The 25147-nt window shown below is 36.7% G+C and overlaps 1 protein-coding gene and 2 pseudogenes across 1 annotated transcript; 1 reads left to right on the top strand and 2 right to left on the bottom strand.

The window, feature by feature from the left end:
• Positions 1-2413: 2413 nt before the first annotated feature.
• LOC120172155 lies at positions 2414-5007 on the bottom strand (annotated as a pseudogene).
• Positions 5008-13292: 8285 nt separating this feature from the next.
• Positions 13293-14831, top strand: LOC120173981 (annotated as a pseudogene).
• Positions 14832-17771: 2940 nt separating this feature from the next.
• On the bottom strand, positions 17772-18651 carry LOC120167251 (uncharacterized protein At4g14100-like). The gene is made up of 2 exons (XM_039176325.1): positions 18092-18651; positions 17772-18016 (listed from the first exon to the last, which is right to left on the bottom strand). Exons 1-2 carry the CDS (start codon positions 18648-18650, stop codon positions 17856-17858), a joined length of 720 nt encoding a protein of 239 aa, XP_039032256.1. The 5' UTR covers position 18651; the 3' UTR covers positions 17772-17855.
• Between the last annotated feature and the right edge of the window lie 6496 nt (positions 18652-25147).

Genomic DNA, 25147 nt, shown 5'->3' with positions numbered 1-25147 from the left:
TTCAATAGGACAGCAAATGCATGGAAGATCGAAATAGAAATGAGATTGGGACCTTTCGCTTGGGGGGATAAGGCAATGTCGCTACCACCATGCGGGGGTGAAAGTGAAAGGACTTGCGATGTGGGACATTGTGCCTTTTCCCAATATCTCAGTTTTAGTAGCTCGGCACTGCCAACACCTACCGTCCCTGCATGTGCATGACGCTGACCCATATCTGGGCAATCAGGAAAGAGGCATTGTTTCAGATTTGTTACTTTTCTCTTTTTGTTTTCATACAGTAAACATGCTAGCAACTAGGGGTGTAATCAAATTCAAATAGTGGCAAGTTTAAGCTTGATTCAAAACACAAGGCTCAATATTCAATTTGAATATGATCAAATATCAAATTTAAAATTTAAGTTCAGTTCAAGATATAATTGAACTACTTGAATTCAAATAGTTTAAGAGCATAAATATCTCATTTAAATCCATGATTGGGAGGTGTTCGTTTCCAAATAATGCCTACCGATCTTGGCATTAGGGTTTGGCCAAAAAATAAATTTAGCATTCCACTTATCCTATAATAATTGAGGTGGAAAAAATAGGTGAAAGGGAGGGTGGAAAAATAGAAGTGGTATTGATACTTATGCCAATGTTTCTCCCAATTGAGTATAGCCTTCGGATAGTCCAAAGATTAAGTATAAATGTTTAAGGTGTAGCTCTTCCTCTTTCTTGTTAGACTCTCCACTCTTTGCATTTAAACTTAATCAATTCCTTACTTTTTTTTCTCCATCGTACTAACCCATCTTACCTCTAATCATCCAACTTCATAAATCAACATGTGAAGTTCATAATTCAAAGAGGGTTAATAAGTCTACGTGTGAAATGATTTTGGAAGAATTCCAAATCCAATAAACAAAAATGGCAGTGCCTTTCTAAGTAGTTATGGATCGAAAGAGCGATCGTCCTCTTGAAAATTTTAAATTTTTATATATATTAGATACTTGTATATATTTTCTATTGATAATCTTTTTTCGCCCTTAAAATTTTATATATTCACTCTTTTAAAATATTAAAAGGTCGTGGGATCGAGTCCCATGGTGGGCATTTCATAATTCGGATGTCTCCTACGGAAGCTACTCTCAACCTAGTGTTGGGGGCAGCCTACTATCTTACCTTCTCCTACCCCATTACATATGGGAACAAGGGACAACCATTTAAAATATTAAAAGTTCGTCCTCTCACATAAAATCTTGTATTTGTTTCTGCTTCTAAATACTTAACTTTAAGCTCTATTTTCACTCATCTAACGATCCTAAACCTTGTATCTCGAATCTAATTCTATTTAAATCTTTTAGTGAAATTTCTAATTTCTTAAAATCACACACAATATAACTCTTAAGTTTATTTTATAGGCAATTGTCATCTTGAACAACATATCTCTCCTTTTTTTTTCTTTCTATTTTATAAACTGTAGATTTTATCCTATAAAGTAATTGGTAAAATATTCCGTTTTGAATAAGAAAAATCCTTATTTATTGGAAAAATAAACATCACAATACAATATTGATTTTATCGAATAAAACTTCTTAAAAGTTAAAATCTTTCGTCGTTAAAAAATTATACTTTAACTCCAAACAATTTATAAATTGATGGAGTTAGACAAAGGCCCTCCTTTGATGTTTGTGAACTTCGATAGCTTGGGTTCAAGGACCAATAATTTCTCAATTTTCTGGATACTTAACTGATATGGAGGCCCAATTTTCTATTGGTAAACACGACAGTTCGACGTTCTTAAATCACATTCAGCTGATGGACATAGACCCACTCATCGAACCGGCAAAACAAACGCTGCTTTCACAGACATCACGCCTACATTTCTTCCACCTTCTTCCTACAAGGATATGCATTCCTGTTATCTGCTTGTGCTTGCTATGATGGACACCCTGGAGTCCGACGCTAGTTGAAGCTGTGGTATTTGGTTGCATTCCTGTTATCATAGCTGATGATATGGTTCTACACTTTACTGACGCTATCCCATGGGAGGATGTCGGAGTGTTTGTTGCCGAAGAATATTTTACTAGGTCGGATATGATTCTCACAAATATATCACCGGAAGTAGTTTTAAGGAAACAGTGGGTTCTCACTAATCCTTCGATTAAACGAGCCATGCTGTTTCCACAACCTGCATTGCTGGGTGGTGCTTTCCATCAAATATCGAAGGGCCTAGCTCGTAAACTGACGCATCAGAAGAGTATCTACTTGAAGGCTGGTGAAAAAAAATTTGAACTGGACAGCAGGAGAAGCTGGGGACTTAAAACCTTTGTGATGCAAGTGTGCTTTGACATTCACTGCAGCAATAGTTATTTTGAACTAAACTATGTTTTACATGATTTTCATTCCAAGGAGAGAACACCAAAAACCAAGTTTTTGCTCATGAACTAATCATGAATATTTATATCAATAGCCAAAAACAATTAGAAAATAGAATCCAAATACTTCTGAGAAATAAACCAAAGTTTGAGAACAGAACAAAATAAGCCAACATGTTAAACAACATGAATTAAAATTGCAAATCAACAGAAGCTCTTCCTAATCGACAGAGAGCTGTCGCCGCTTGTAACGAACCATCACCTTTCCTTTCACACCAACCACCATAGCATTCCAGTCGGTCTCAGGAAAAGGTGACACAAGCTCCAGCTCGAAGTTCCTCAACAAATGGCTCCATATAGCCTTTATCTGAAGGTAAGCAAATGGTTCACCAAGGCAACCATGCCTGCCACCTCCGAAGGAAATATATGAAAAAGCCCCTGCCGCCTTGTCTTCTTCCCTCCCCAACACGGAATCTATCAGGATCGTATGTGTCTGGATCCTTGTAAATGTAAGGAAGCCTGTTTGCAAATGCTGGTGAAGTTGCAACAATATGACCCTTTGGAATGTCATATTCTTTTCCATCTCGGGTTTTTACACTAAAATCAGTGTGTGAGCTGCGTAGAAGCATAATAAGTGGAGGGTGAAGTCTCAGGGCTTCCTTAATGCACCGATACAAGGTGTCCATCTCAGATAAAATATCATGATCAACCTTGCTTCCATGCTTCTGCATTAGTTGTTTCTGCTCCTCGACCACAGCTGATAGGAACTCTTTATGACGAAGGAGATAAGCACCTGTCCAAGTTGAGGTAATGGAACTAGTATGCTGCCCAGCAAAGAGCGCAGCAATGAGCAAGCCAGTTACTTCAGCCTCTGTAGTTGGGCGACCATCTTTGTACTTAGATTCAATGAAACATTGCAACATGTCATTTTCAGACTTGCCAGCACTTTTACGAGAAGAAATGATATTTACAAAGATTTCAGAAAGCTTCTTTCGAGCTCGATCACGACGACGATGAGCAGGGATAGGCAAGTAAGGGAAGATAACACTGATAGGGAGCATGCCGTTGTCAAGATCATGGAAGAGTGCAGACACATCATCAAAAAGCTTATCCCGTACTTCTCGACCCAAGAGACACCTACTAGCCGTCAAGATGATCAAATGCTCCAGCTCATACTTCAAGTCCACCACACCACTATCCCCCCCATTTAGAGAAGTAGTCCTGCCCAATTCCATAATTATTAAACAACAAAATCACAACTACAGAATTACACCATTGATCATATACAACATGGAACCATATATTCAATAACAGAAAATTCTCCTCTAGCATGTCAGACTGAACACCCGAACCAAATGTAGCAAATTATGCACAAGAAACCATCAAGTAATAACATAAGCCTTCCCACTCATCAAGTAAAGGTACACTTTATGCACAAACCAAAACTACTAAAGAAATCTTTTTTTCTATCTCCAAAATAAATTTATTATCATGTGCAGATTATCAACCTTCACATATCTCTTTTCTATCTCCAACTCCACATGATCCACATTGGAATAAACAAAGTACTTTAACTTAATTGGGTTCAATTTACTCGAAAACAGAAATGCAAAACCCCATGTTACTATTAACATTATCGAATAATTGTCGCTTCTTTATTAGGTTCAGATATGGGGTCATCAAATTATAAGCAATGTATAAACAAGTAATGTGTATGCAAATCACTCACCTCAGCTTCTGTAACCATCTGATCCACATAACCCTTAAGTTTATTAACTCTAAGGGCCTCCGTGAAGAACCGGAACTGCTCTTGCCTCACCGAGTAATCAACATCAAACACCACACCTGGCCCGAAAGTAGGCACATTGAACTGATAAACCTCCTGTTGGCTGAGGTCTGATTCAGAAGCCTTAAAAAAGTGTGCTGAAACCTCAGGCCCAATCAAGAATGTTATCTTCTTGTTAAACAAGTTCAACGTGAAAACATTGCCAAGCTTTGGGCACTCCTCTCGGAGCATCACGATGGGTCCTTTCATGAATCGAAGGAGCCCACCGATTACCGGCCAAGTTTTGATCACTGGCGGCACCCGCTTCTTAGATCTGGGCATTATGAGGAACGATATGAGCTTGGCCACTACTAGCGTGGCAACTATGAGAATGCCCATGTTCAAAAACTTGTCGTCTGCTTCCATGGTGCCTCGGATTTGATAGCTTCCTATAGGTTCACAGCTGAAAATCAAAGGAAAAAAAGGTAGCAATTATGAAATGAAAGAAGAAAATTAAGCTACGGTCCTACGGAGAAGAATCTCTAATCAATACTGTTAGTCAAAAGTTTCACTAACTCGACTCACTACCCAAAATGGGGAAAAACAATTAAAAGAAAAAACAAATCGTTATATAAAAATTATTGCATGAAAATCAACATGAACGATACGGAGAACCCAAAATAATAATTATCATGTAGAAACAACGGGATAAAGGTAAAAAAAATGAAGAATACTTACCAGATTCGAGATTCAAAATGCAGGGGATCGGCACTGAAAAAGGAACAGAGATGGAGAAATTAGTAGATTAAAGAGAAAAGTAGCAAACTGAGAATCATTTTATTCTACTTTTTTTGCGAGAAGAAAAAAGTTTAAGAAATTAAAAGGTTAAGAGCAAAATTGGTTTGTTAAGACTGATTAGTGGAACTAAGCACTATTTTATAATCGAACCGGGCCGTGATTATCAGAGCTTGATTCGGGAAGGGCCGAGTTTGCATGGGCGCTAGTTGATTCTGGTAAATCTGTGGGTCATTTCAAAAGGGGTTGTTTTGATGTTAACGTGTCATCTTATAATTGGTGGAGGGGACTCGTTGCAAAATTAATAATCCTGCGACTGATCTATTTTGTTTCGTAGCATAAGATAACACGTGAGAAGTCGGGATCGGGAGGAAACAATTTTGAAAAACAAACCAATTTAGCCCAATAAGGCACATGGAATGCAAATGAATTGTGCTTATATATATATTCACGTTTGTTTATTTTTTAACGTGTTAAAATTTGATTTGTATTCATTTAAAATTTTATTATTATATTATATTTATTTTTTTATTTTTAAAAGTATTTTTGTTCACTTCGTTTAGTATTCATGAATATATTCATTTAGCGTTTGTATATGTTTAATTTTCGTGAACGTGTTTATTTATATGAATCGAATCCCTCGACAAAACATTCTCTTTTTACCCCTTTATTTGTGAGCCAAAGAAATTTGGTGAAATTACACTACTAGTAGTTCTTAAGCTTATTATGTTCATAGTTTGAACTCCAAAATTCACTCTATATTCAATTTAATCTCTACTTTCATCAATATTTAAAATGTAATAAATTAAAAGGAAATTGAGAACCAGATTAACGAGTTTATAAATGAGTAAACAAACTTATAAACAAGTCAATAAACGAATTTATTTGTGAACATAAACAAACAAAATACATTTTTATTTGTGTTCGTTTATTTATTAAATGAACTTACAAATTTTATTCATACTTTTTTTATTTAATTTAATAAACGAACGTTATACGAACAATTCATTAAATGCTCTATTTACATCCTAAGATATATTATTTGCATTTTGATTACTTAAAAACCCTTAATATATATACTTTAACCCTCCATTTAAGAGAAATTTAATTTTATTAAATAATGGATTTTATTAGAATTTTTCAATTTTATATTTTTAATATTTTTAAAACATTTGAATAATTAAAATGTTTTAATAATTTTTTACTAACCTAGTTAATGAAATTAGAAATTTTAAATTACAATGTCAAAATTTTAAATTACAGTGTTAACGTGTTGTTAGATATTTTTTTTTGTAGAAGCTATTAATTTTTATTAAAAAGAAAAAAATCCAAAATTACAATGAAATATTACAACTATAATCATAAACTAAACATCTAATTATGATATTATTCTATAACCATTAACACATAAATTAACCACTTAAAATCACATAATGACCGTACAAGGAAAATGTCAAAAACTAACAAAAAAATCGAGCAAAAGATAGATACAAATAAATATGACTACTTCGGCAAACGAACCACAAAATGAGATCAAACCACAAAAATGAGATCAATCTATTAAAAGACCACAAAAAAATCACAAATCAGAGTCGAACAACGTGAGAAAACTATCTACGAACGCAAATCGCATATCTAATATGAGAGTCTAAAGCAGGAAAAATCAACATGATAACAACTAAGTGCTATCTTGCTCAGTCGTGGCAATGTCAAATCCAACCCTAAAAAGAAATAAACGAAAACAACGGTCAAACAACCGGAAACGTGACAAAAGATAAAAGAAAACGTTACATAAAGATAGAAACAAATGTATCATAAAAGCATAATCAATACAAACTGAAAAAATAATGATACAATATAAAAAATAAAATGAAAATGAAAAATATAGATAATCGACAATTAATATCAAAGTTGATGTCGCCGCCGACAGACAAGAATAGAGGAAAAAAAGAGAAGCGACCAAAATAAAACTAGGGCTCCCTCCGGATAACGACCCCGTTGTTAGATATTAACAATAATAATATCCGAATAAAACAATTAACTATGTTTCAGTTAAAGCCTATACATGTTGAGTGTTGAATTCTAATATGTTTCGCCTTTTCGAAACAAGACAATTAACAATGATATCATAAAACAAGACATTGACAAGAACCTTAAAGAACGGAAGCCAAAAGTATCATATCTTCATACATAAAAGCCTTGGTCGACATTGATTTGTTTGGCACCCACATTTCGCACTTCCATTTTAATCAAACTTAAAATCCACCATTTTCGTATCACCAATGGTGCTAAAGCAGTAGCAGGTGTAGATAGGTAGAGTTTTTAGGCCAAGCTATAAAGGCCACCATTTTCATATTGGTAAATCAAAACGTGGAGTCGACGTTAAGAGCAAATCTTACGTTTGTAGCCGCCATTAATGCCACCTCCCAGCTAGCACCATCTATCTATCCATTGGCTTCTAATTTTTTAATTCCATTTGTTCTGATAGGTCCTCGTAGACAGTTGGACTCTCCAATCTCAGTGATGGAGAGGTATGTGTAAACCAGCTGTGTTTCAGTCATTCAATTAAAGTGATCGATGGTAGAACTAAAAGATACCATCCATTTCACATGTTTTTTTCGACATTAATCGGAATGTTCGGTTCTATCCGTCAGATTTGAAATCTTCTAGTTCTAAACTCAATGATTATAACACAAGGTTCCCACTTTTACCTGCTTAGATTTCTTCTCTAGCATGTTCTAAATTTATTTTCAGGAAAGATATGGATAGCAGATAAATCAAGTCGCCGGAAGATGACCTTGAGACACCAGCTGTTAAGAAAAAATAAACCGAGTATAAGTAATTTTCCTTATAATCATATTAGTGCTAATGCGAAATAAAAGCGGAAAAATAATACCCGAAATTGATAACGGAGTTCAGCCAATTTTGCTTACGTCTCTGGACTGCTGCAGATCGTTTACTAAGAGTGAAAATTTACAGGTGTTTACAAAACACTCTACTCAAAAAAACTCTCTAGTATTGGAAGGAATAAATGTTTTTGGATGATTTTGAAGCTAAATGAGTTAGGGTATTTATAGTTGAAACTTATGGACTAAACTTTGTAAATACCCTAAAGTTCAATGACTCAATTTTGTAATTATCCCTATTACAAAATAAAAAAAATTTTAGCCCCCTATTATTATTATTTTCAAGCAGCCGCCGGCTGCTAATAATTTTGCAGCCCATGTGCTGCTTTGACCAACAATCTCCCACTTGAAGACTTATTTCAATCTGTCTTCACACCTCGATCAATGCAGCAGTATTTCTGGTCTTTTATTCTAGCATGTCAACTGAAGCTGAACACAACTTTAGTTTGTCCGTAGTCACCGTCTTTGTTAACATGTCTGTTGGATTTTGAGCTCCACTGATCTTTTCAAGTTTCAAAATCCCATCTTCCAGAAGAGACCGGATAAAATGATATCGCAATTGTATGTGCTTCGTCCTGGAATGAAAAGACGGATTCTTTGCTAGATGGATAGCACTTTGACTGTCGCAATACAAGATATTGTTTTTTTGTTTCTTGCCTAACTCTTCCAAGAAACTTTGGAGCCAAACCATCTCCTTGCTGGCTTCCATAACAGCGACATATTCTGCTTCAGTTGTGGAGAGAGCAACTATCCTATGTAGTTGAGAAACCCAACTCACTGCAGTTCCTCCTAGAGTATAGACATACCCTGTAGTGCTCCTTCTGATGTCAGCATCTACATAGCCTGTCAGTATTGTATCTCCACCTTTGAAACAAAGTGTTTTGTCTGTGGTACCCCGCAGATATCTAAGGATCCATTTGACTGCTTCCCAGTGTACCTTGCCCGGATTATTCATATATCTGCTAACAACTCCCACTGTATGAGCAATATCTGGTCAGGTACAAACCATGGCATACATCAGACTTCCAATTGCTGAGGCATACGGCACCTTCACCATGTGTGCACGTTCTTCCTCCGTCTTTGGTGATTGGTCTTTGGAGAGTCTGAAATGAACACCTAAAGGTGTACTTACTGGTTTAGCATCTTGCATGTTGAACCTGGAGAGTACTTTGTTGATGTACTCAGCCTGTGATAACATCAAAGTCCCCGACTTTGTGTCTCTCTTGATCCTCATCCCAAGAATCTGCTTTGCAGCGCCCAGATCCTTCATAGCAAACTGCTTCGACAATTTTTGCTTCAAGTGTATAATCTCTTGCATGTCTGAGCCTGCAACGAGCATGTCATCAACGTACAACAATAAAATAATGAAGCTGTTGTCGAACCGCTTGATGTAGCAACAATGATTGCTTGGCATCTGGTAAAACCACTGCTACCCATGAAGCTATCGAACTTCTTGTACCACTGTCTGGGAGCTTGTTTTAAACCATACAAGCTCTTCTTCAACCTGCATACCAGGTTTTTCTTGCCTGCCTCTATGAAGCCTTCTGGCTGCCTCATATAGATTTCTTCCTTCAAATCACCATGAAGGAAAGATGTATTTACATCTAACTGCTCAAGATGTAAATTCTCTGCAGCTACAATTTTCAACACCAGTCTGATTGTAGACAGTTTTACGACTGGAGAGAAAATTTCATTGTAATCAATACCTTCTTTTTGCTGAAAACCTTTGATTATCAATCTTGCTTTGCAGCGTTTTCTCCCATCGTGCTCTTCTTTGATCTTGTAAATCTACTTGTTGTGGAGCGCTTTCTTGCATGGTGGTAATTCAGCTAATTCTCATGTCTGATTTGACATAAGCGAGTCCATCTCATCTTTCATGGAAGACTCCCACTTGACTGAATCCTCCACTTGCATTGCTTCATCATAGCACTCTGGTTCACCATTGTCAGTCAGCAACAAGTAGTGTAAAGAAAGAGAATACCGTTGGGTTGGTTTAGGAATTCTGGGGGAGCGTCTCAGTTCTGGTGTGCCTGGTTCTTCCTCTTGAACTGCTTCAGGACTGATCTGAACATCATTTCCAAAAATCTCATCGAACTCAGCAAATTCCTTTGTTTCAGCTTCGGTATTACTTGATTCTGCGGTTGACCTATCTTTGTACATCACATTTTCATTAAAAATGACGTCTCTGCTTCTGATGATCTTTTGATTTTCGTAGTCTCAAAGCCGGTAACCGAACTCATCACCGCCGTAACCAACAAAGGCACATTTGTTGGACTTAGCATCAAGTTTACTTCTTTCAGCAGAGTCTATGTGTACATAAGAAATACAACCAAACACTCTTAAGTGTGAAAGGTTTATTTCTTTTTTTGCTCCAAGCTTCTTCTGGTATTCCGCCATCCAAAGGAACTGAGGGTCCACGGTTGATCAGGTAAGCTGCAGTGTTGATAGCTTCAGCCCATAGAAATTTGGGCAATCCGGCATGTATCCTCATGCTTCTGGCACGTTCATTCAGAGTTCTGTTCATGCGCTCTGCTACGCCATTCTGCTGCGGTGTTATGGGAACTGTTGTCTCCATCTTGATCCCATTGTTTGCGCAGAAATCTCTGAATCTACTGTCTCTGTACTCTCCTCCATTGTCAGACCTCAGCCGCTTGACTTTCAAATCAGTCTCATTTTCCACCATGGCCTTCCATTTTCTGAAGGTATCAAAGACTTCTAATTTCTTCTTCAGAAAATAAACCCACACCTTCCTTGTTGAATCATCGATGAAGGTGACATAATATAGTGAGCCTGCAAGAGATGGAACTGGGGATGGTCCACATACATCAGTATGAACCAACTCTAACCTTTCTGCCTTGGGTGTCTTGCCAATCTTTGCAAAACTGACTTTCTTTTGTTTGCCAAAGATGCAATCCTCGCATAATCCGACATCTACATTCTTTAGATCCGGCAGCTTCCCCTTTTGACAGAAGTATCTTCATTCCTTTCTCGCTCATATGGCCAAGCCTTTGGTGCCATAGGTTTGATTTTCCATCAGCATCTGCTACTGCAATGATATTCTCTAAATTTGAGGTTATATAGAGAGTACCAGTTTTCTTACCATGAGCAATGACGAGTGCTCCTTTGGTAATCTTCCATTCACAGCCTGAAAAGGTTGTGCTATATCCTTCTCCATCAAGCTGTCCAACAGAAATCATATTTCTTTTGAGGTCAGGAATATGTCTCACTCCTGTCAGCTTCCAGGTGGTCTGGTTTGGCAACTTTAGTCGGATGTCTCCTTTTCCGACGATCTTTAAGGTTTCATTATCAGCAAGATGAACCTTCCCAAAATCACCACTGACATAGTTCTCCATGATTTCTTGGCATGGGGTGGAGTGGAAAGATACCCCTGAATCCAAGATCCATGATTCAATCGGACTGTTGACGCTTAGAATCATGGCATCACCTGTCTCCTCTGTCACATTGGTAGATTCCTGTGCGCCAGTATTTTTCTTCGGTGCTCGGCAATCTCTTTTGAAGTGACCCTTCTTGCCGCAATTATAACAGGTAAAATCTTTATTTACTGTTCTTGATTTTCCCCGTCTGGATTTGGATCTGCCACAATTTGAATTTCTTTCTGAAGTTCTCCCTCTAGACTCCGTGTGCAAGGCTGAGGAGGTTGATGCTTCACCCGATTCTCTCCGTCGAATTTCTTCGCTCAGTACCAGATCCCGAACATCGTCGAATTTTAATTTGCTGTTTCCCGACGAACTGCTGACTGTTGTAACAGTAGCATTCCAACTGTCTGGTAGAGATGATAAGAGAATTAAAGCTCGAACTTCATCATCGAATCCAATTTTCACTAAACTCAACTGGGTTGTGATTGTGTTGAGTTCATTTAGGTGTTGTGCCACCGATGCCCCTTCCGTCATCCGCAAATTGAATAATCGCCTCATCAAATGAACTTTGTTTGAGGCTGATGGCTTCTCATACATACTGGAGAGAGCCGCCATAAGACCCGCCGTGGTATTTTCCTTTGCTATGTTGAAAGCAACATTGCGGGATAACGTCAGTCGGATAACTCCGAAGGCTTGTCTGTCGAGAAGAGCTCAGTCTTCATTATTCATGCCCTCTGGTTGCTTTCCTGAAAGAGGTTGATATAGATTTTTCTGGTACAGAAAATCTTCAATCTGTATATTCCAAAAGCCAAAGTCCGCACCATCGAACTTTTCAATTTTCACATTCCCTTCGTCTGCAGCCATCGCTCCCACTCGAATCTGGCTTCTTTGGATCGTTTCTGACAATTCTTGCGAACCACCGTGTATTAGAACACCACCGTCGACAAACTCGTATCGCCTACCGAAATTTTACTATTCACGAAATTCACTATTCACGTGAATAGTACTGAATAGTAACCTCGCAGAAAAATTGACAAAATTCACAACCAAAAACTATGATTACCAGTTGTTAAGAAAAAATAAACCGAGTACAAGTAATTTTCCTTATAACTAGATTAGTGCGAATACAAAATAAAAGCGGAAAAATAATACCCGAAATTGATAACGGAGTTCAGCCAATTTTTCTTACGTCTCCGGACTGCTGCAGATCGTTTACTAAGAGAGAAAATTTACAGGTGTTTACAAAACACTCACTAATCACAAAAAAATCTCTAGTATTGGAATGAAGAAATGATTTTGGGATGATTTTGAAGCTAAATGAGCTAGGATATTTATAGTTGAAACTTAGAGACTAATCTTTGTAAATACCCTAAAGCTCAATGACTCAATTTTGTAATTATCTCTATTATAAAATAATAAAAAATTTAGCCCCCTATTATTATTATTTTCAAGCAGCCGCCTACTGCTAATAATTTTGCAGCCCATGTGCTGCTTTGACTAACACCAGCTAGTGTGGAACCGGATGGAAAGTCCAGGAATAAACTGGGAATGTTTTTTATCGGAGAACAGCTTTCAGTCGTGGTTATACTGGGGGAACAATGCCTGTTAAAATCCATGGGAAGCCTATTGCAGATCTTCCTAAAACTGGTGGATGGATTGCCGCCTTTCTTTATTTTTGGTACATAAAGTCTCTCTCTCTATATATATATTTGCATATAGCTTCTTCTACTTTAGCTTACTATTGTATGTTACTCGTGTGTGATTTGTGTTCAAAGCATTTTTGACTCATTATCCATCGATCCAGGGAACGAGATGGCCGAGCGAATGGCTTATTTTGGCTTATCAGTTAACATGGTGGCCTTCGTGTTCTATGTTATGCATAGACCCTTTTCAAGTTCTTCGAATGCGGTTAACAATTTCCCGGGGATATCTCAAGCTTCTTCTGTCCTTGGTGGTTTTCTAGCAGACGCTTATCTATGTCGATATTGGACGATAGCCATTTTTACCGCCATCTATCTTGCTGTGAGATGTTATATCACATTCCCTATTTATTGAACTCATTGCTTAAGCGATTTTCATCACTTGTCAACCCTGTTTCCTACAGGGTTTGATAGGGGTAACTTTATGTGCATCGATGAAGATTTTCTTGCCGGATCAAGATCAATGTGATCAACTGTCCCTGCTTTTGGGTAGTTGCGAGACTGCGAAACCATGGCAGATGCTTTATCTCTATACTGTCCTTTATATAACTGCTTTCGGAGTTGATCTGTTTGATGAAGGAAGTAAAGATTATATAACCCTCATGGATAGATTTTTCAACTTCTATTACCTTTGTGTTACTATCGGTGCAATTGTGGCATTCACTCTGGTAGTCTACATTCAGATAGAACGTGGATGGGGAGCTGCCTTCGGTTCATTAACTATAGCTATGGGGAATGTCCCACATGATATTCTTTGCAGGCACTCCTTTATACAGGCATAGGTTGCCGGAAGCATCCCCCTGACCCGAGTTGCACAGGTGCTCGTTGCCGCCTTTGAGAAACGACATGTCCCTTTCACGAAAAGCGAGTTAGTAGGCCTCTATGAGCTCCCTGGAAGACATTCTGCTGTAGAGGGCAGTGGAAAGATACCTCATACTGATGATTTCAGGTATATGCTACTCTAGTTCCATTTCTCAATGGCAGATCGAAATTTCACTTTTTTCGGTTTTGCATATGCTCGGACAAGGCAGCTCTCCAACTGAAGGAAGACCGGGGGAGATCCGAGTCCCTGGAGGCTTTACACGGTAACTCAAGTAGAGGAAGTGAATATACTCATTGAACTTATTCCGATACCGGCTTGCACGATAATGCTCAACACCATCTTAACAGAATTCTTGAACACTCTCGATACAGCAGACGTATACCTTGAATACTCGCAAGGGAAAATTGAAACTCCCTGTAAGATGCATGCCACTATTTCCTGGCCTCAGTATATTTCTCATACTGTGTCTCTGTTACTCCGTATTCGTTCCTATATCACGAAGCATCACCGGTCATCCCTGTGGTGCTTCTCAGCTTTACAGAGTAGGCATCGGTCTGTTTATTTCAATCTTATCGGTGGCCTGGGCCTGGGCTTTCGAAAGGTTTCGAAGAGGCTACGCTATAACGCATGGCTACAAATTTAGTTTCCTAACTCCCATGCCTGATCTAAGTGCATACTGGTTGTGATCCAATACTGCCTGACTGGTATAGCCGAAATGTTTTCCGTAGATGGCCGAATCAAATTCTTCTACAAGGAAGCTCCAGATGCAATGAAGAGTAAAGGCTCCGCATATGCTGCTCTAGCAGGTGGCTTGAGTTGTTTCGTTGCCAGTATAATCAACAGTATCGTCAAGTCGGTTACGATGAACCCGGATAATAAGTAGCTGTCTTGGCTATCTCAGAACATAAACCAAGCGAAATTCAATTACTTCTACTGGTTGTTTACAGTTCTTTCTATAATCAATTTCTTTATTTTCTTATATTCAGCACATAACAGAGCAGACTTGAGGTCAGGGAAACCAAACAAAACAACCCTGCTGAGGATAACTAAATAAGGATCTAAAATTTATGTTCTTTTTCGGGCTTGGAATAAGCAAATGCTCTAAACTGAGTTCCACAAGTTTCTGATTCATGTCAATTGCCTTTTTTTTCTTATATGTTACCCTAATTCTTCAAAAATACACGACTTTATCTATCACAATGTACTAGAATTCTTCATTTGCTACACCATAAATACCATGTGTGTTCAGTAACTGCATCGGCTTATCTTATCATATCGTCTCCCTAAGGTCGTTTTCCGGTTGATTACACGGGGTTTTCAGAGGTTTCTGTGTTCTTCAACGGGTACCAGCTGAGGCTGGTTGCCCATTCTCCCAATGTGTTTTAAAGAAGCTCTAAAGTTGTACAAATAATTCAAGCGACCCTACCATGGCCTCACTTCATGTGTATAATGGGTTAATGATGTGGGTCCTATGTTATAAAGAGAGAGCATTGACAGATCTCATCAAGGTGGTTGGTTGTCGTGTTTTCATTCCAAGTTGGTACTGATCATACTAAATTGATGTCTGCAGTAACAGAAATATATGGAAACATGATTCTTAAATTACGAGTTTACCATCGAGAAAAGCTCAGATGTTCAGCTTGGAAGTATCAGCTTCTTCACATTCAAGCTCAAAATGTTTGTTGAAATAGTCCACACAGTTTGTGCCAGTTTGTTGGGTCAAGGACCACAAACAACTTGACGTTTAATAAAAAATTAGCTGACCCTATTTCCATATGTAATGGGGTAAAGGGAAGGTAGGATAGTAGGCTGCCCTCAACGTCAGGTTGAGGGCAGCTTCCGTGCAAGACCTCCGGCAGTCAGAATTATGAATTGTCCATCATAGGACTCGATCCCACGACCACAAAGTTAAGAGCTTTGCGCTCTACTAACTGAGCTGGACGGACAATTTAGAGGTGAGAATTTATAAAATTTTAAAGATAAAAATAAATCAGTAAAAAATATAAAATAATATATATAAAAAAAATTGAAAATTTAAAATACAAACATCTATCAACAAATAATAAAAAACGGGTAAATTATAAAATTAATAATTGAATTTTACTCTCTCCTATTTTACTCACTAAACTTTAAAAACTTTTAATTTAATAACTAAACTTTGTAAGTTGATTTTTTTTAGTAACTCAATAGTTTTTTTGGTCACACCTTGATGACTTGGTTTATTTTAATATTTTCTTCACCCACCTAGGATTTACATATAAACTAAAATAAGGGTAATGTGTATTTGGGGCAAATTAAAAATTGGTTTGGGACACGCCATCCACCTCCGCCCCAAAGCTACGGTGACCGTATCATCCCACATCCCCAAACCAAATTATTTTACTATTTCGGTTATGAAAATCGCTTACTCGTCATTCCCACTACCGATAACTCATTCACCACTTTTACACTTTCTTCCATCATCACCCACCTCTTCACCTTTCTTCGCCTTGCACCCCATTTATTAGTTTAATCCATTTACCAGCTTACTCAGCTACATCAGTGAACTTTATGGTTCCTTTGATTCTGAAATTTTGTCTCATATCAACTGTGAATGGAACTTTTCAAAACTAAGCTGGCCTCATTGCTTCAATGGAGAACAGACTTTGTTCTAACTTCTAACCCTTTTGAATTATACCCATCTCCTCCGTCATCGCCACCAGCGCCGTCACCTTTTAGGAACTTAATCGGACCCAGCGCCGCCACCTTTTAGAGACTTAATCGGACCCATCTTCGAAACAAACGATGGAGTCACTGAAAACATCCAGCAGTATGTGTTACTTTCTCCTTCTACTTCCCTCTTTATTCTTGGGACTACCTTCCATTCCCGCTTTAATCTGTTCTTCAATTCTGTCAAGGACAAGGTTCGTGGCATGTGCTAAGCACTTTATAGGCGATGGTGGGACAACTCAGGGCATCAACGAAAACAACACTATTATTGACATTCATGGGTTGCTTAGCATGTACATATGCTCAATCGATCATCAAGGGTGTTTCAACAGTTATGGACTTATGGTTTCCTTCTCTAACTGGAACGGACGAATGATCTTATGACTACCGTTGCAGACGAAACAAAGCACAACTGAACGCCACAACACCCTTCACGATCGTCATTACAAGTATCCACTGAGATGCCATTGAAGAGCAGCTTAAACTTCCCTTGCCAACGTAAGAATTTTTTTCGACTCCGCTGGATCAAAACCTTTTGGCGGAACCTTTGAAAAGAGGAAGCTGCAATGGCGGCGGAGGCTATGGCCATAGCGTGAGCTTCGTTACAATGATGAATGTAAACAGTGAGGAAGACGACCAAGAAAAAAGCATCGACGAGGACCATAACAACTATGACCATGGACGTATCGAAATGAATGTAAAGATCGGAAGGTTTGCCCTTGGTGGAGCTATAGGCGTAGGCTGCTCCGTCACAACGATGACGGTCACTATGCATAAGATGAAGAAAATTCAACGACAGTTTAAAGTTTTTTACTTTGGGTAATTGAACTTTACCCTCACCCTTTTCTTTTCTTTTTTTCTTACACGTGTGTTAATGATTTAAAAAAGTAATTAATTATCCCACATTATAACGCGGTTACATAATTAACAGCAGAATGACTAAAAAATTAATGCATAAAATTTGGTTATTAAATAAAAAACTTTTGAAGTTTAATGAGTAAGATAGGAGAAAGGCTAAAATTTAGTTATTGATTTTGTAATTTACCCTAATAAAACTTCATACAAATCATTTATATGAATTTATAAGTTTAATTGTACAGGAAATTTCCAAACTATTAACGTTTCCTGCATTAAGTATTTAAATTAAATATTTCAAATAGATTGCACGCCCATTTCTCATGTAAAATCCTCAAATCCATGTTGTTTCTTAAAGCAAATAAATGAAAATGAATCAACATGAATGCCCAAATATTTTACTTCCATGGACAGTTGTGTAAGGAAGAATCTACATCTAAAACTGCAAGCAAATATGAATTGAAGATGATTCATTTCAAAGGAAACAATGTGAAACCAGGAATACTTCTGCAAATTTATTATCATCAGTTAGTTCATCACAACGGCAGGGGTGAAATAAATATGACAGGAAAATTCATAGCACAGCAGAACCTTTGAGAACACCATCCAGCAAGCTCTGGGTGGCGGAATCAGTTGAGGTTTTGGTGGTGTTATCGAAGCAGTAGACGGGAGCTTGCCACTTGGAATCCTCAAGAACTGCTCCCACTTCAAATGTCATCACATGCGCCTCCCTCCCTACAGTTTCAATTCAATCCCTCAACTGATAAATTTGATTAAAAGTGAATTTCAGTCGAAATTAATCAGACTTACCGGTGTAGAAGACCCAGTGAACGGGCCTCTTACTGAGGACATCCTCGAAATACGTGATGAAATCGACTTTCTCCCACACATTGCAAAGGAACCCATCAACGCTCCGCTGACCCAAGTACGTAGCTCCGTCGAGCCAGTTGGGGCGTAAAATCCCAACCTCGAGCTGGGCACTGCTGCAAGTTCTGGAAGAATCGAGGGTGTAGAAGAAGGATGTCCCATTGTTCCACTCAAGGTCGTGGAGGACATTGCCCAGCTGGTGCTGAATTATGTTGAAGTTTCTGCCGTTGGGCCAATCATACCAGAGGTCGATCACTTGGAGAATACCACTGTAGTTCATGACGAGGATGGAGTGGAACTGAAGCGGCCATGGAGTTGGAGTCGGGTCGTCTTGGTCGGGTTTGGATTCGCAGAAGTGAGGTGAAGAAGTTAAAATGAAGAAGAGGTAGAGTGTAATCATGGGCATGGACTTCATCGGATTTAGGTCGGCGGATGCCATCTTCGTTGCTCTTACTTCTCTGCTCTTATTATTCAGGAGACGACGCGTGGAAGATATGCCCATTTCTAAAGTAATTATCTGTTTTGGTGTAAGTACAGAATCACGGTGACTGTTCTTTCAATGAATGACAGACTAATGAAATATGTGAACGTGTAATTTTCAATTCTATTTATTCAGGACATAATATTTTATATTACGATAAATGAATTTATAATATTTTAGAAATAGATTATAAAATTTTAAAGAGATAAAAATAAATTCAGTTCAGAATCACAAAAGCCCAATTATACTTGGGCCTAGTTATTTGAACAATGTTTGTTAAAACCCTTATTCCCGATTAGGTGTGCCCCTTCACTCATATTTGTGCATCGGATTCGGCCTGCAAACTTAGCCCATTCACATGTGCTTTTATCGCTCCCATCTTAATTAGATGGGCTTTTTTTTAATAATCTAAAATTATTACCAATGAATATACATTTATAATTTTTTAATCAATTTACAACACACGCATACCCCACAGATATAACTGCAAATCCTAATTTTTTAAAGAAAACATATTTCTTTTTGTATGATTTTTTTTATGTTAAAATCATATTAAATAAAATTTAATTAAACAATCTGTCACTAAAATTTATTAGATTGAAGAATATTTAATATTTTTAAAATTTAGTTAATGATTAATTTAATTTGAAACAGTTTAATTAACTTAACGATAAATAATTAAATGATTAAAATAATATCAATATGATAATTCAGTGATTATATATTTAGTTTACCATACATTTTTCCATTGTTAAGCTACACACCGCCAGATGCCATTTAATTTTGTATCCAATCAATCATCAACCAGTAAATTTTAATTATTTTATTAAAAATTTTAAAAAATTAGAACAATTTATAGTTTTAACTTCAAAATATTTTAAAATGTGTAAATTATATATTGAATTTTCTAATAACCAATATCAAAATGACATAGTATATTAATGCTGATAGTTAAATTTGTAATTACGCCAATTAAAATTATGTAAAATTGATAATAAAAAAATTATTAATATTGTGATTAAATTGTCCTTAATTATTCAATTTTAAAGCTGATAATAACTAAGTTACTCTTCTTTTGGGAGTTTCAACTTGCCTAATTTTAAAATTAGTAAAGTATACACGACTAGGGATGGCAAAAAAAAAACTGAACCCGTCGGGAAAAATCGAATTAAACAGGTCGGGTTCGGGGATGATAAACGGGGACGGTGAAAAACCGAATATTTTAAACTGGGATGGGGACGGGTTTGGTAATCCCCGCCCCGATTACCCGAATAACGGCCCACTAAATATTAAAAATAATTATTATATATATATAATATTAATAAATTTAATTTAAATTAAAAATATATATATAATATATTAGGATTTAAGATAACACATTTTGACCTACTCGTCACTTTCTCGGCGGCTATTCGTTTATGAAAGTTGAAACATTATATTATTAGTCGTTGTCATTATATTTGTCTATTTGAATTGTTTTGTTTTTATAAGTTTATATCCGATAATGACATTATTTTTTAAATAACTCGTGTCATCGTGTGAAATTTAAACGGTAACGGGGATCCCCGCGGTGAAAAATAACCATATAAGGTAAATGGGTAATTTTCATCGCGGTTATCTCCGCGGTGAAAATTACCCGTTTAAATAATCGTTAATGCTAAACGGAGATACCCGTTTCCCAGCGGTTTTCCCCGATTACCCGATAGGGATCCCCGTTTAAATCCCCGTAATTTTTTAAGCAATGACGGATACGAATTTTTTAAACGGGGGCGGGGGACCAATCCCGGCCCGAAACCGCCCCGTTGCCATCCCTATACACAACATCTCTTAACCAAGTCAAAATATTTTTTCCCAACAAACTTTCAAATATTTTTAAATTCATCATTAAAATTTTAAAATATTTATAAAAGAATCATTAAATTTATCAAACTATTACAAAATGATCACTAAATTTATCAAAACTCATTATTATTTACAATATTACAGGGGCTGATTTATAATATTTTAATATGATTTAAAAAATATTTTTATAATATTTTTGTATTATAATATTTTTATAATATTTAAAAATATTTTTAGTATGATAAATTCAATGATCATTTTTATAATATTTTAAAAAATATAATAATAAATATCTTTTTAATATGATTTAATGATATATGATTATTCTTGTAAAATTGAAAGATACCTTAATTTCTTTTTCTCCTAATACTAATTACTATTAATAAAAAAGGTTTTTAAGGTTTTTATTAGTTTTTAGGCATAATGTTAAAAAGGTCCACAACGTTTGACTAAATATTCACTTTTGTCTTTATTTTTAAAGTATTTTGGAATTGAGAGTTCTTTTACGCTAAAAATGGTGGGACTAAAATGCTCTAAAAATATATAGGGACCAAAATAATCATTTTGATAAATGTTTGGGATTAATTTTGGCATTATGCCTTGTTTTTATAATAATATTGATAAACATGAAATATTAATCCAATTAAAGCACTTTAAATGTACAAATTGATGTAGTGATGTGGCCTAATCTTAGTAGTCATTTCTTTTGAGGTATAGGCTGTTTTGCCTTTTTAAGCTTCATTGCTAATCTTTTTGGGAGCTTCCAATCGCAAGTAGTAATTAATTGTTAAATTATTAATGATTTTATTGGATAAAATCTAAATATATTATTGTTCTTGCATTTCATGGTTTTATGCTTTAATTATCCAAAAATTGACAGTAGACAACATCACTCCCATCCACCCATTTATTTTATACACATCACTGAATATTTAACCTTTTTCATGTCAAGTTGATTTTGGCTTTGTGTTCTTTCACGCATGTCCTTTGCAATCATTCCTGCATGATTTTCTTTTTCATACCTTTTCTTCTCTACCGCACGATGAGCAGAGAGAGAAATATTATATTCTATGTTTCCCACTTTAGCCAATAACGAATCCAAGCCCAATTGTCTTCATCAAATCAATCTGAAATATAATAATAAATATTAAGTGCGAATATGCTTTATATATGACGAAAATCTACTTGAAGAGTAGGAAAAGGTCTGTCAGAGTTTGATTTGCATGCGGGCGAACAGAGCCTGAATTTTCAGATTTGCTTTTTCATGTCAAGTTGATTTTGGCTTTGTGTTCTTTCACGCATGTCCTTTGCAATCATTCCTGCATGATTTTCTTTTTCATACCTTTTCTTCTCTACCGCACGATGAGCAGAGAGAGAATATATATTCTATGTTTCCCACTTTAGCAATAACGAATCCAAGCCCAATTGTCTTCATCAAATCAATCTGAAATATAATAAATATTAAGTGCGAATATGCTTTATATATGACGAAAATCTACTTGAAGAGTAGGAAAAGGTCTGTCAGAGTTTGATTTGCATGCGGGCGAACAGAGCCTGAATTTTCAGATTTGCAAAGAGATCAAGACGGATCATAATCTTTTCGAATTTACCGGGCAAGGAAAAGGTCGAGATGAAGATTCGAGAAGTCGCAAAATTTGACAGGCAGAAACCGAAAGAAGGGTTAAGGTACGTGAGGGTGCGATGCATTTGGGATTGTTGAATGGTCCCCCCACCCCCCAAATTGAATTCAATTTAAAAAAAAGACTTTGCCGCCGCATCGGGAAGAGGAGCCGCACGTCACGTCATTTTTCACGCGGCTTACGTTGCCCCCTTTTTCATTTATCAATACTTAATAGAGCTTCATAAGGGAAGAAGCTTCACTTTTTTATTTGTGTCGTTTTGTAAGTTCTGGTCTTTGAAGGACCGGATGACCCACAAAACATACCTTTCTTCCACACTAGGCCATGTCCAGTTGTCCACTTGAGCTTCCGCATGCGTTTTGTTTAATGCTCAATTCATCATTAGACCCCCACATCTTATATTTCGGCAGTCAAAAAATTAAAAATAAAGATGAAATACATGCATGTATAAATAAATAAATACATAGTTGAACATGTTTCATATGCAGTCTTCATATACGCATCTGTAATGGAAAGTAATCCCTGAAAATAAATCCCTGCGTAAAAATCGTTGTATATAGACAGAAACGTAAGTCCCATCTACATTTAAAAAGAGGCAACATGAAGAGAAGGATATACAGTAGTCAGCGATAGCAAGCTACGAGAAGGTATAAAGTCAAATGGATAAAAGCATAAACTAAGGCAACACTACTCTGCTACCCTAATTATAAGCCTTCATAAATTCCAATGACATAACCGTATAAAAAGTAGAAGTCATGGAAATTACTTCAAATGCATTAAAAAGAAGACAGAGATGCTACACCCTATGGTTGTGACTCACACTACTCGGCTACCCTGGTCTTAAGTCTCCATAATTTCCTATCAGATGTCATGTCCTCGGTAAGGGCTAAATCATTCAAATCAGATCTCAAACAGTCTACCCACTTCCTCTTTGGTCGTCCTCTCCTTCTGGCACCGTCGGCTGTAATCGACTCTACCCTCCTGACCGCATCCGACGATTGTCTCCTAAGGACATGCCCAAACCACCGTAGTCTTCCCTCCCTCAATTTTTTGGATACAGACACCATCCCCAAGGACATCCTAATTGCAGAGTTTGGTGTCATGTCTCACATAGTCCTACCAGAAGCCCATCGAAACATTCTCATTTCTACGGCCTCCATCCTCCTTACGTGATCCTTCTTGATTGCCCAACATTCTGATACATACAGCAGAGCTGGTCTTATTGCCATTCTATAAAAAATTTCCCTTAAGTTTTAGAGGCACCTTCTTGTCACACAAAACTCCAGTAGCAACCCTCCAATTTATCTATCCCGTCTTTATACGATGTGTAACATCATCATCTACACCCTTATCTTTATGTATCATAGATCCTGGGTACTTGAAACAATCATTTGAGGGGAGAACGTGTCCTTTGATGCAAACTTCTACATCTTCATCGTTTTGGTTCCCACTGAATTTTGAACATAAATGCTATGTCTTTTCAATATTGATCCTTAGACCTTTTCCTTCCAAAGCAGTCTTCCAGGTAGCCAGTCTACTATTCAACTCATTTTTTGTTTCAGCAACTAGGACAATGTCGTCAGCGAAAAGCATACACCATGGAACATCGTCTGGTGTCGCATAATATATGTCGTCCATAATCAAGGCGAAGATGTAAGGGCTAAGAGTCGACCCCTGGTGGAGTCTGATTTCCATCGGGAATGCCTCGGTGTCGCCAACTATAGTCCTTACGGATGTAGTAGATCTATAGTACATATCACGAATCGCCCGGATATAAGCAGTTTGGATCCGTCTCGTTTCCAAGGTCTTTCAGATCGTATCGCGAGGTACGCTATCATACGCCTTCTCAAGGTCAATGAACGCCATATGAAGATCTCTATTTTTTTCCCTATATTTCTCCATATGCCGTCGAAGTAGATGAATCGCCTCCGTAGTAGACCTGCCTGACATAAAGCCAAATTAGTTTTTCGAAACCCTAGTAACCTGTCTCAACCTAGCCTCTGTCACCCTTTCTCATAGTTTCATTGTATGACTGAGTAGTTTAATACCTCTGTAGTTACCACAACCTTTATTCTTATAGATTGGTATCACACATCACCCATGTTCCAAAGCATGATAAGAACTCAAAATTCTCCGCGGGCTAAAGTTTTATTTATTATTTAATAATTCATACGGACCCACTTTTAGGCTAAAGAATATTAATGGCTTTATTCCCGTTTAATATTGTTTGGTTCACTCGAATCACTTGCCCACTTTGGTAAAGGAGATGGGACAAAATCCAAGTGACAGCCATTCACGTTGATAGAGTTCAAAAAGAACATTCAAGCTTCCGATAACATGCAAAAAAAAATATTAAAGTAGTAATTGACAATTTTAGATAATAATCGGTTTAGGGTTTGTGATACGATTATGATAATATTCTCATTACTAAAATCCATAAAAAAAAAGTTGTTTGTCGTATAGTTTGTGATACGATTATGATAATATTAGTAGTATGTCTTGGACGGTCAGTGGACAACATTGTTTTGATTTTAATCAAGTGAAAGAGACTATTGTATTTTGTCTTATTTCCGATATCATAATATGAATGTAAGAAAAATACAAACGAAACCATTAAAATTACTCAAAATGTATACGTGGATATACTCAAAAATATATACATGAAATATAGTTTTTGTAAATAACATTTTTAATGATAATAATTAATGTATATAAACTCATTAAATAATCTCAGTAGTTAAAATGAGTGTTTCGTTTTAAAGGTTTGCGAGTTCGTACACATTATCAATAATTAAAATTGTTATAAACATATACTATATTGTAATCATTTTAAATTATTAAAAAAATAAAATTAAATATAAAATTTTAAAAACATAAAATTAATTTATTAATAAAAATATAAATTGAAAATGATGTGACTGTCTCTGCACCTCGTTGGGCTATCACCGATAAGGATGAGATTAACGGACCCATATGGAATGACCTTTAAAACATATGTATATATATATGTTCTATAGGATAGGAGGGGGTGACCCC

The sequence above is a fragment of the Hibiscus syriacus genome, unplaced genomic scaffold (assembly GCF_006381635.1).
Source record: "Hibiscus syriacus cultivar Baekdansim isolate YM2019G1 unplaced genomic scaffold, ASM638163v2 tig00003041_pilon, whole genome shotgun sequence".
NCBI lineage: Eukaryota > Viridiplantae > Streptophyta > Magnoliopsida > Malvales > Malvaceae > Hibiscus > Hibiscus syriacus.
This window is presented reverse-complemented; position numbering and strand designations above follow the sequence as displayed.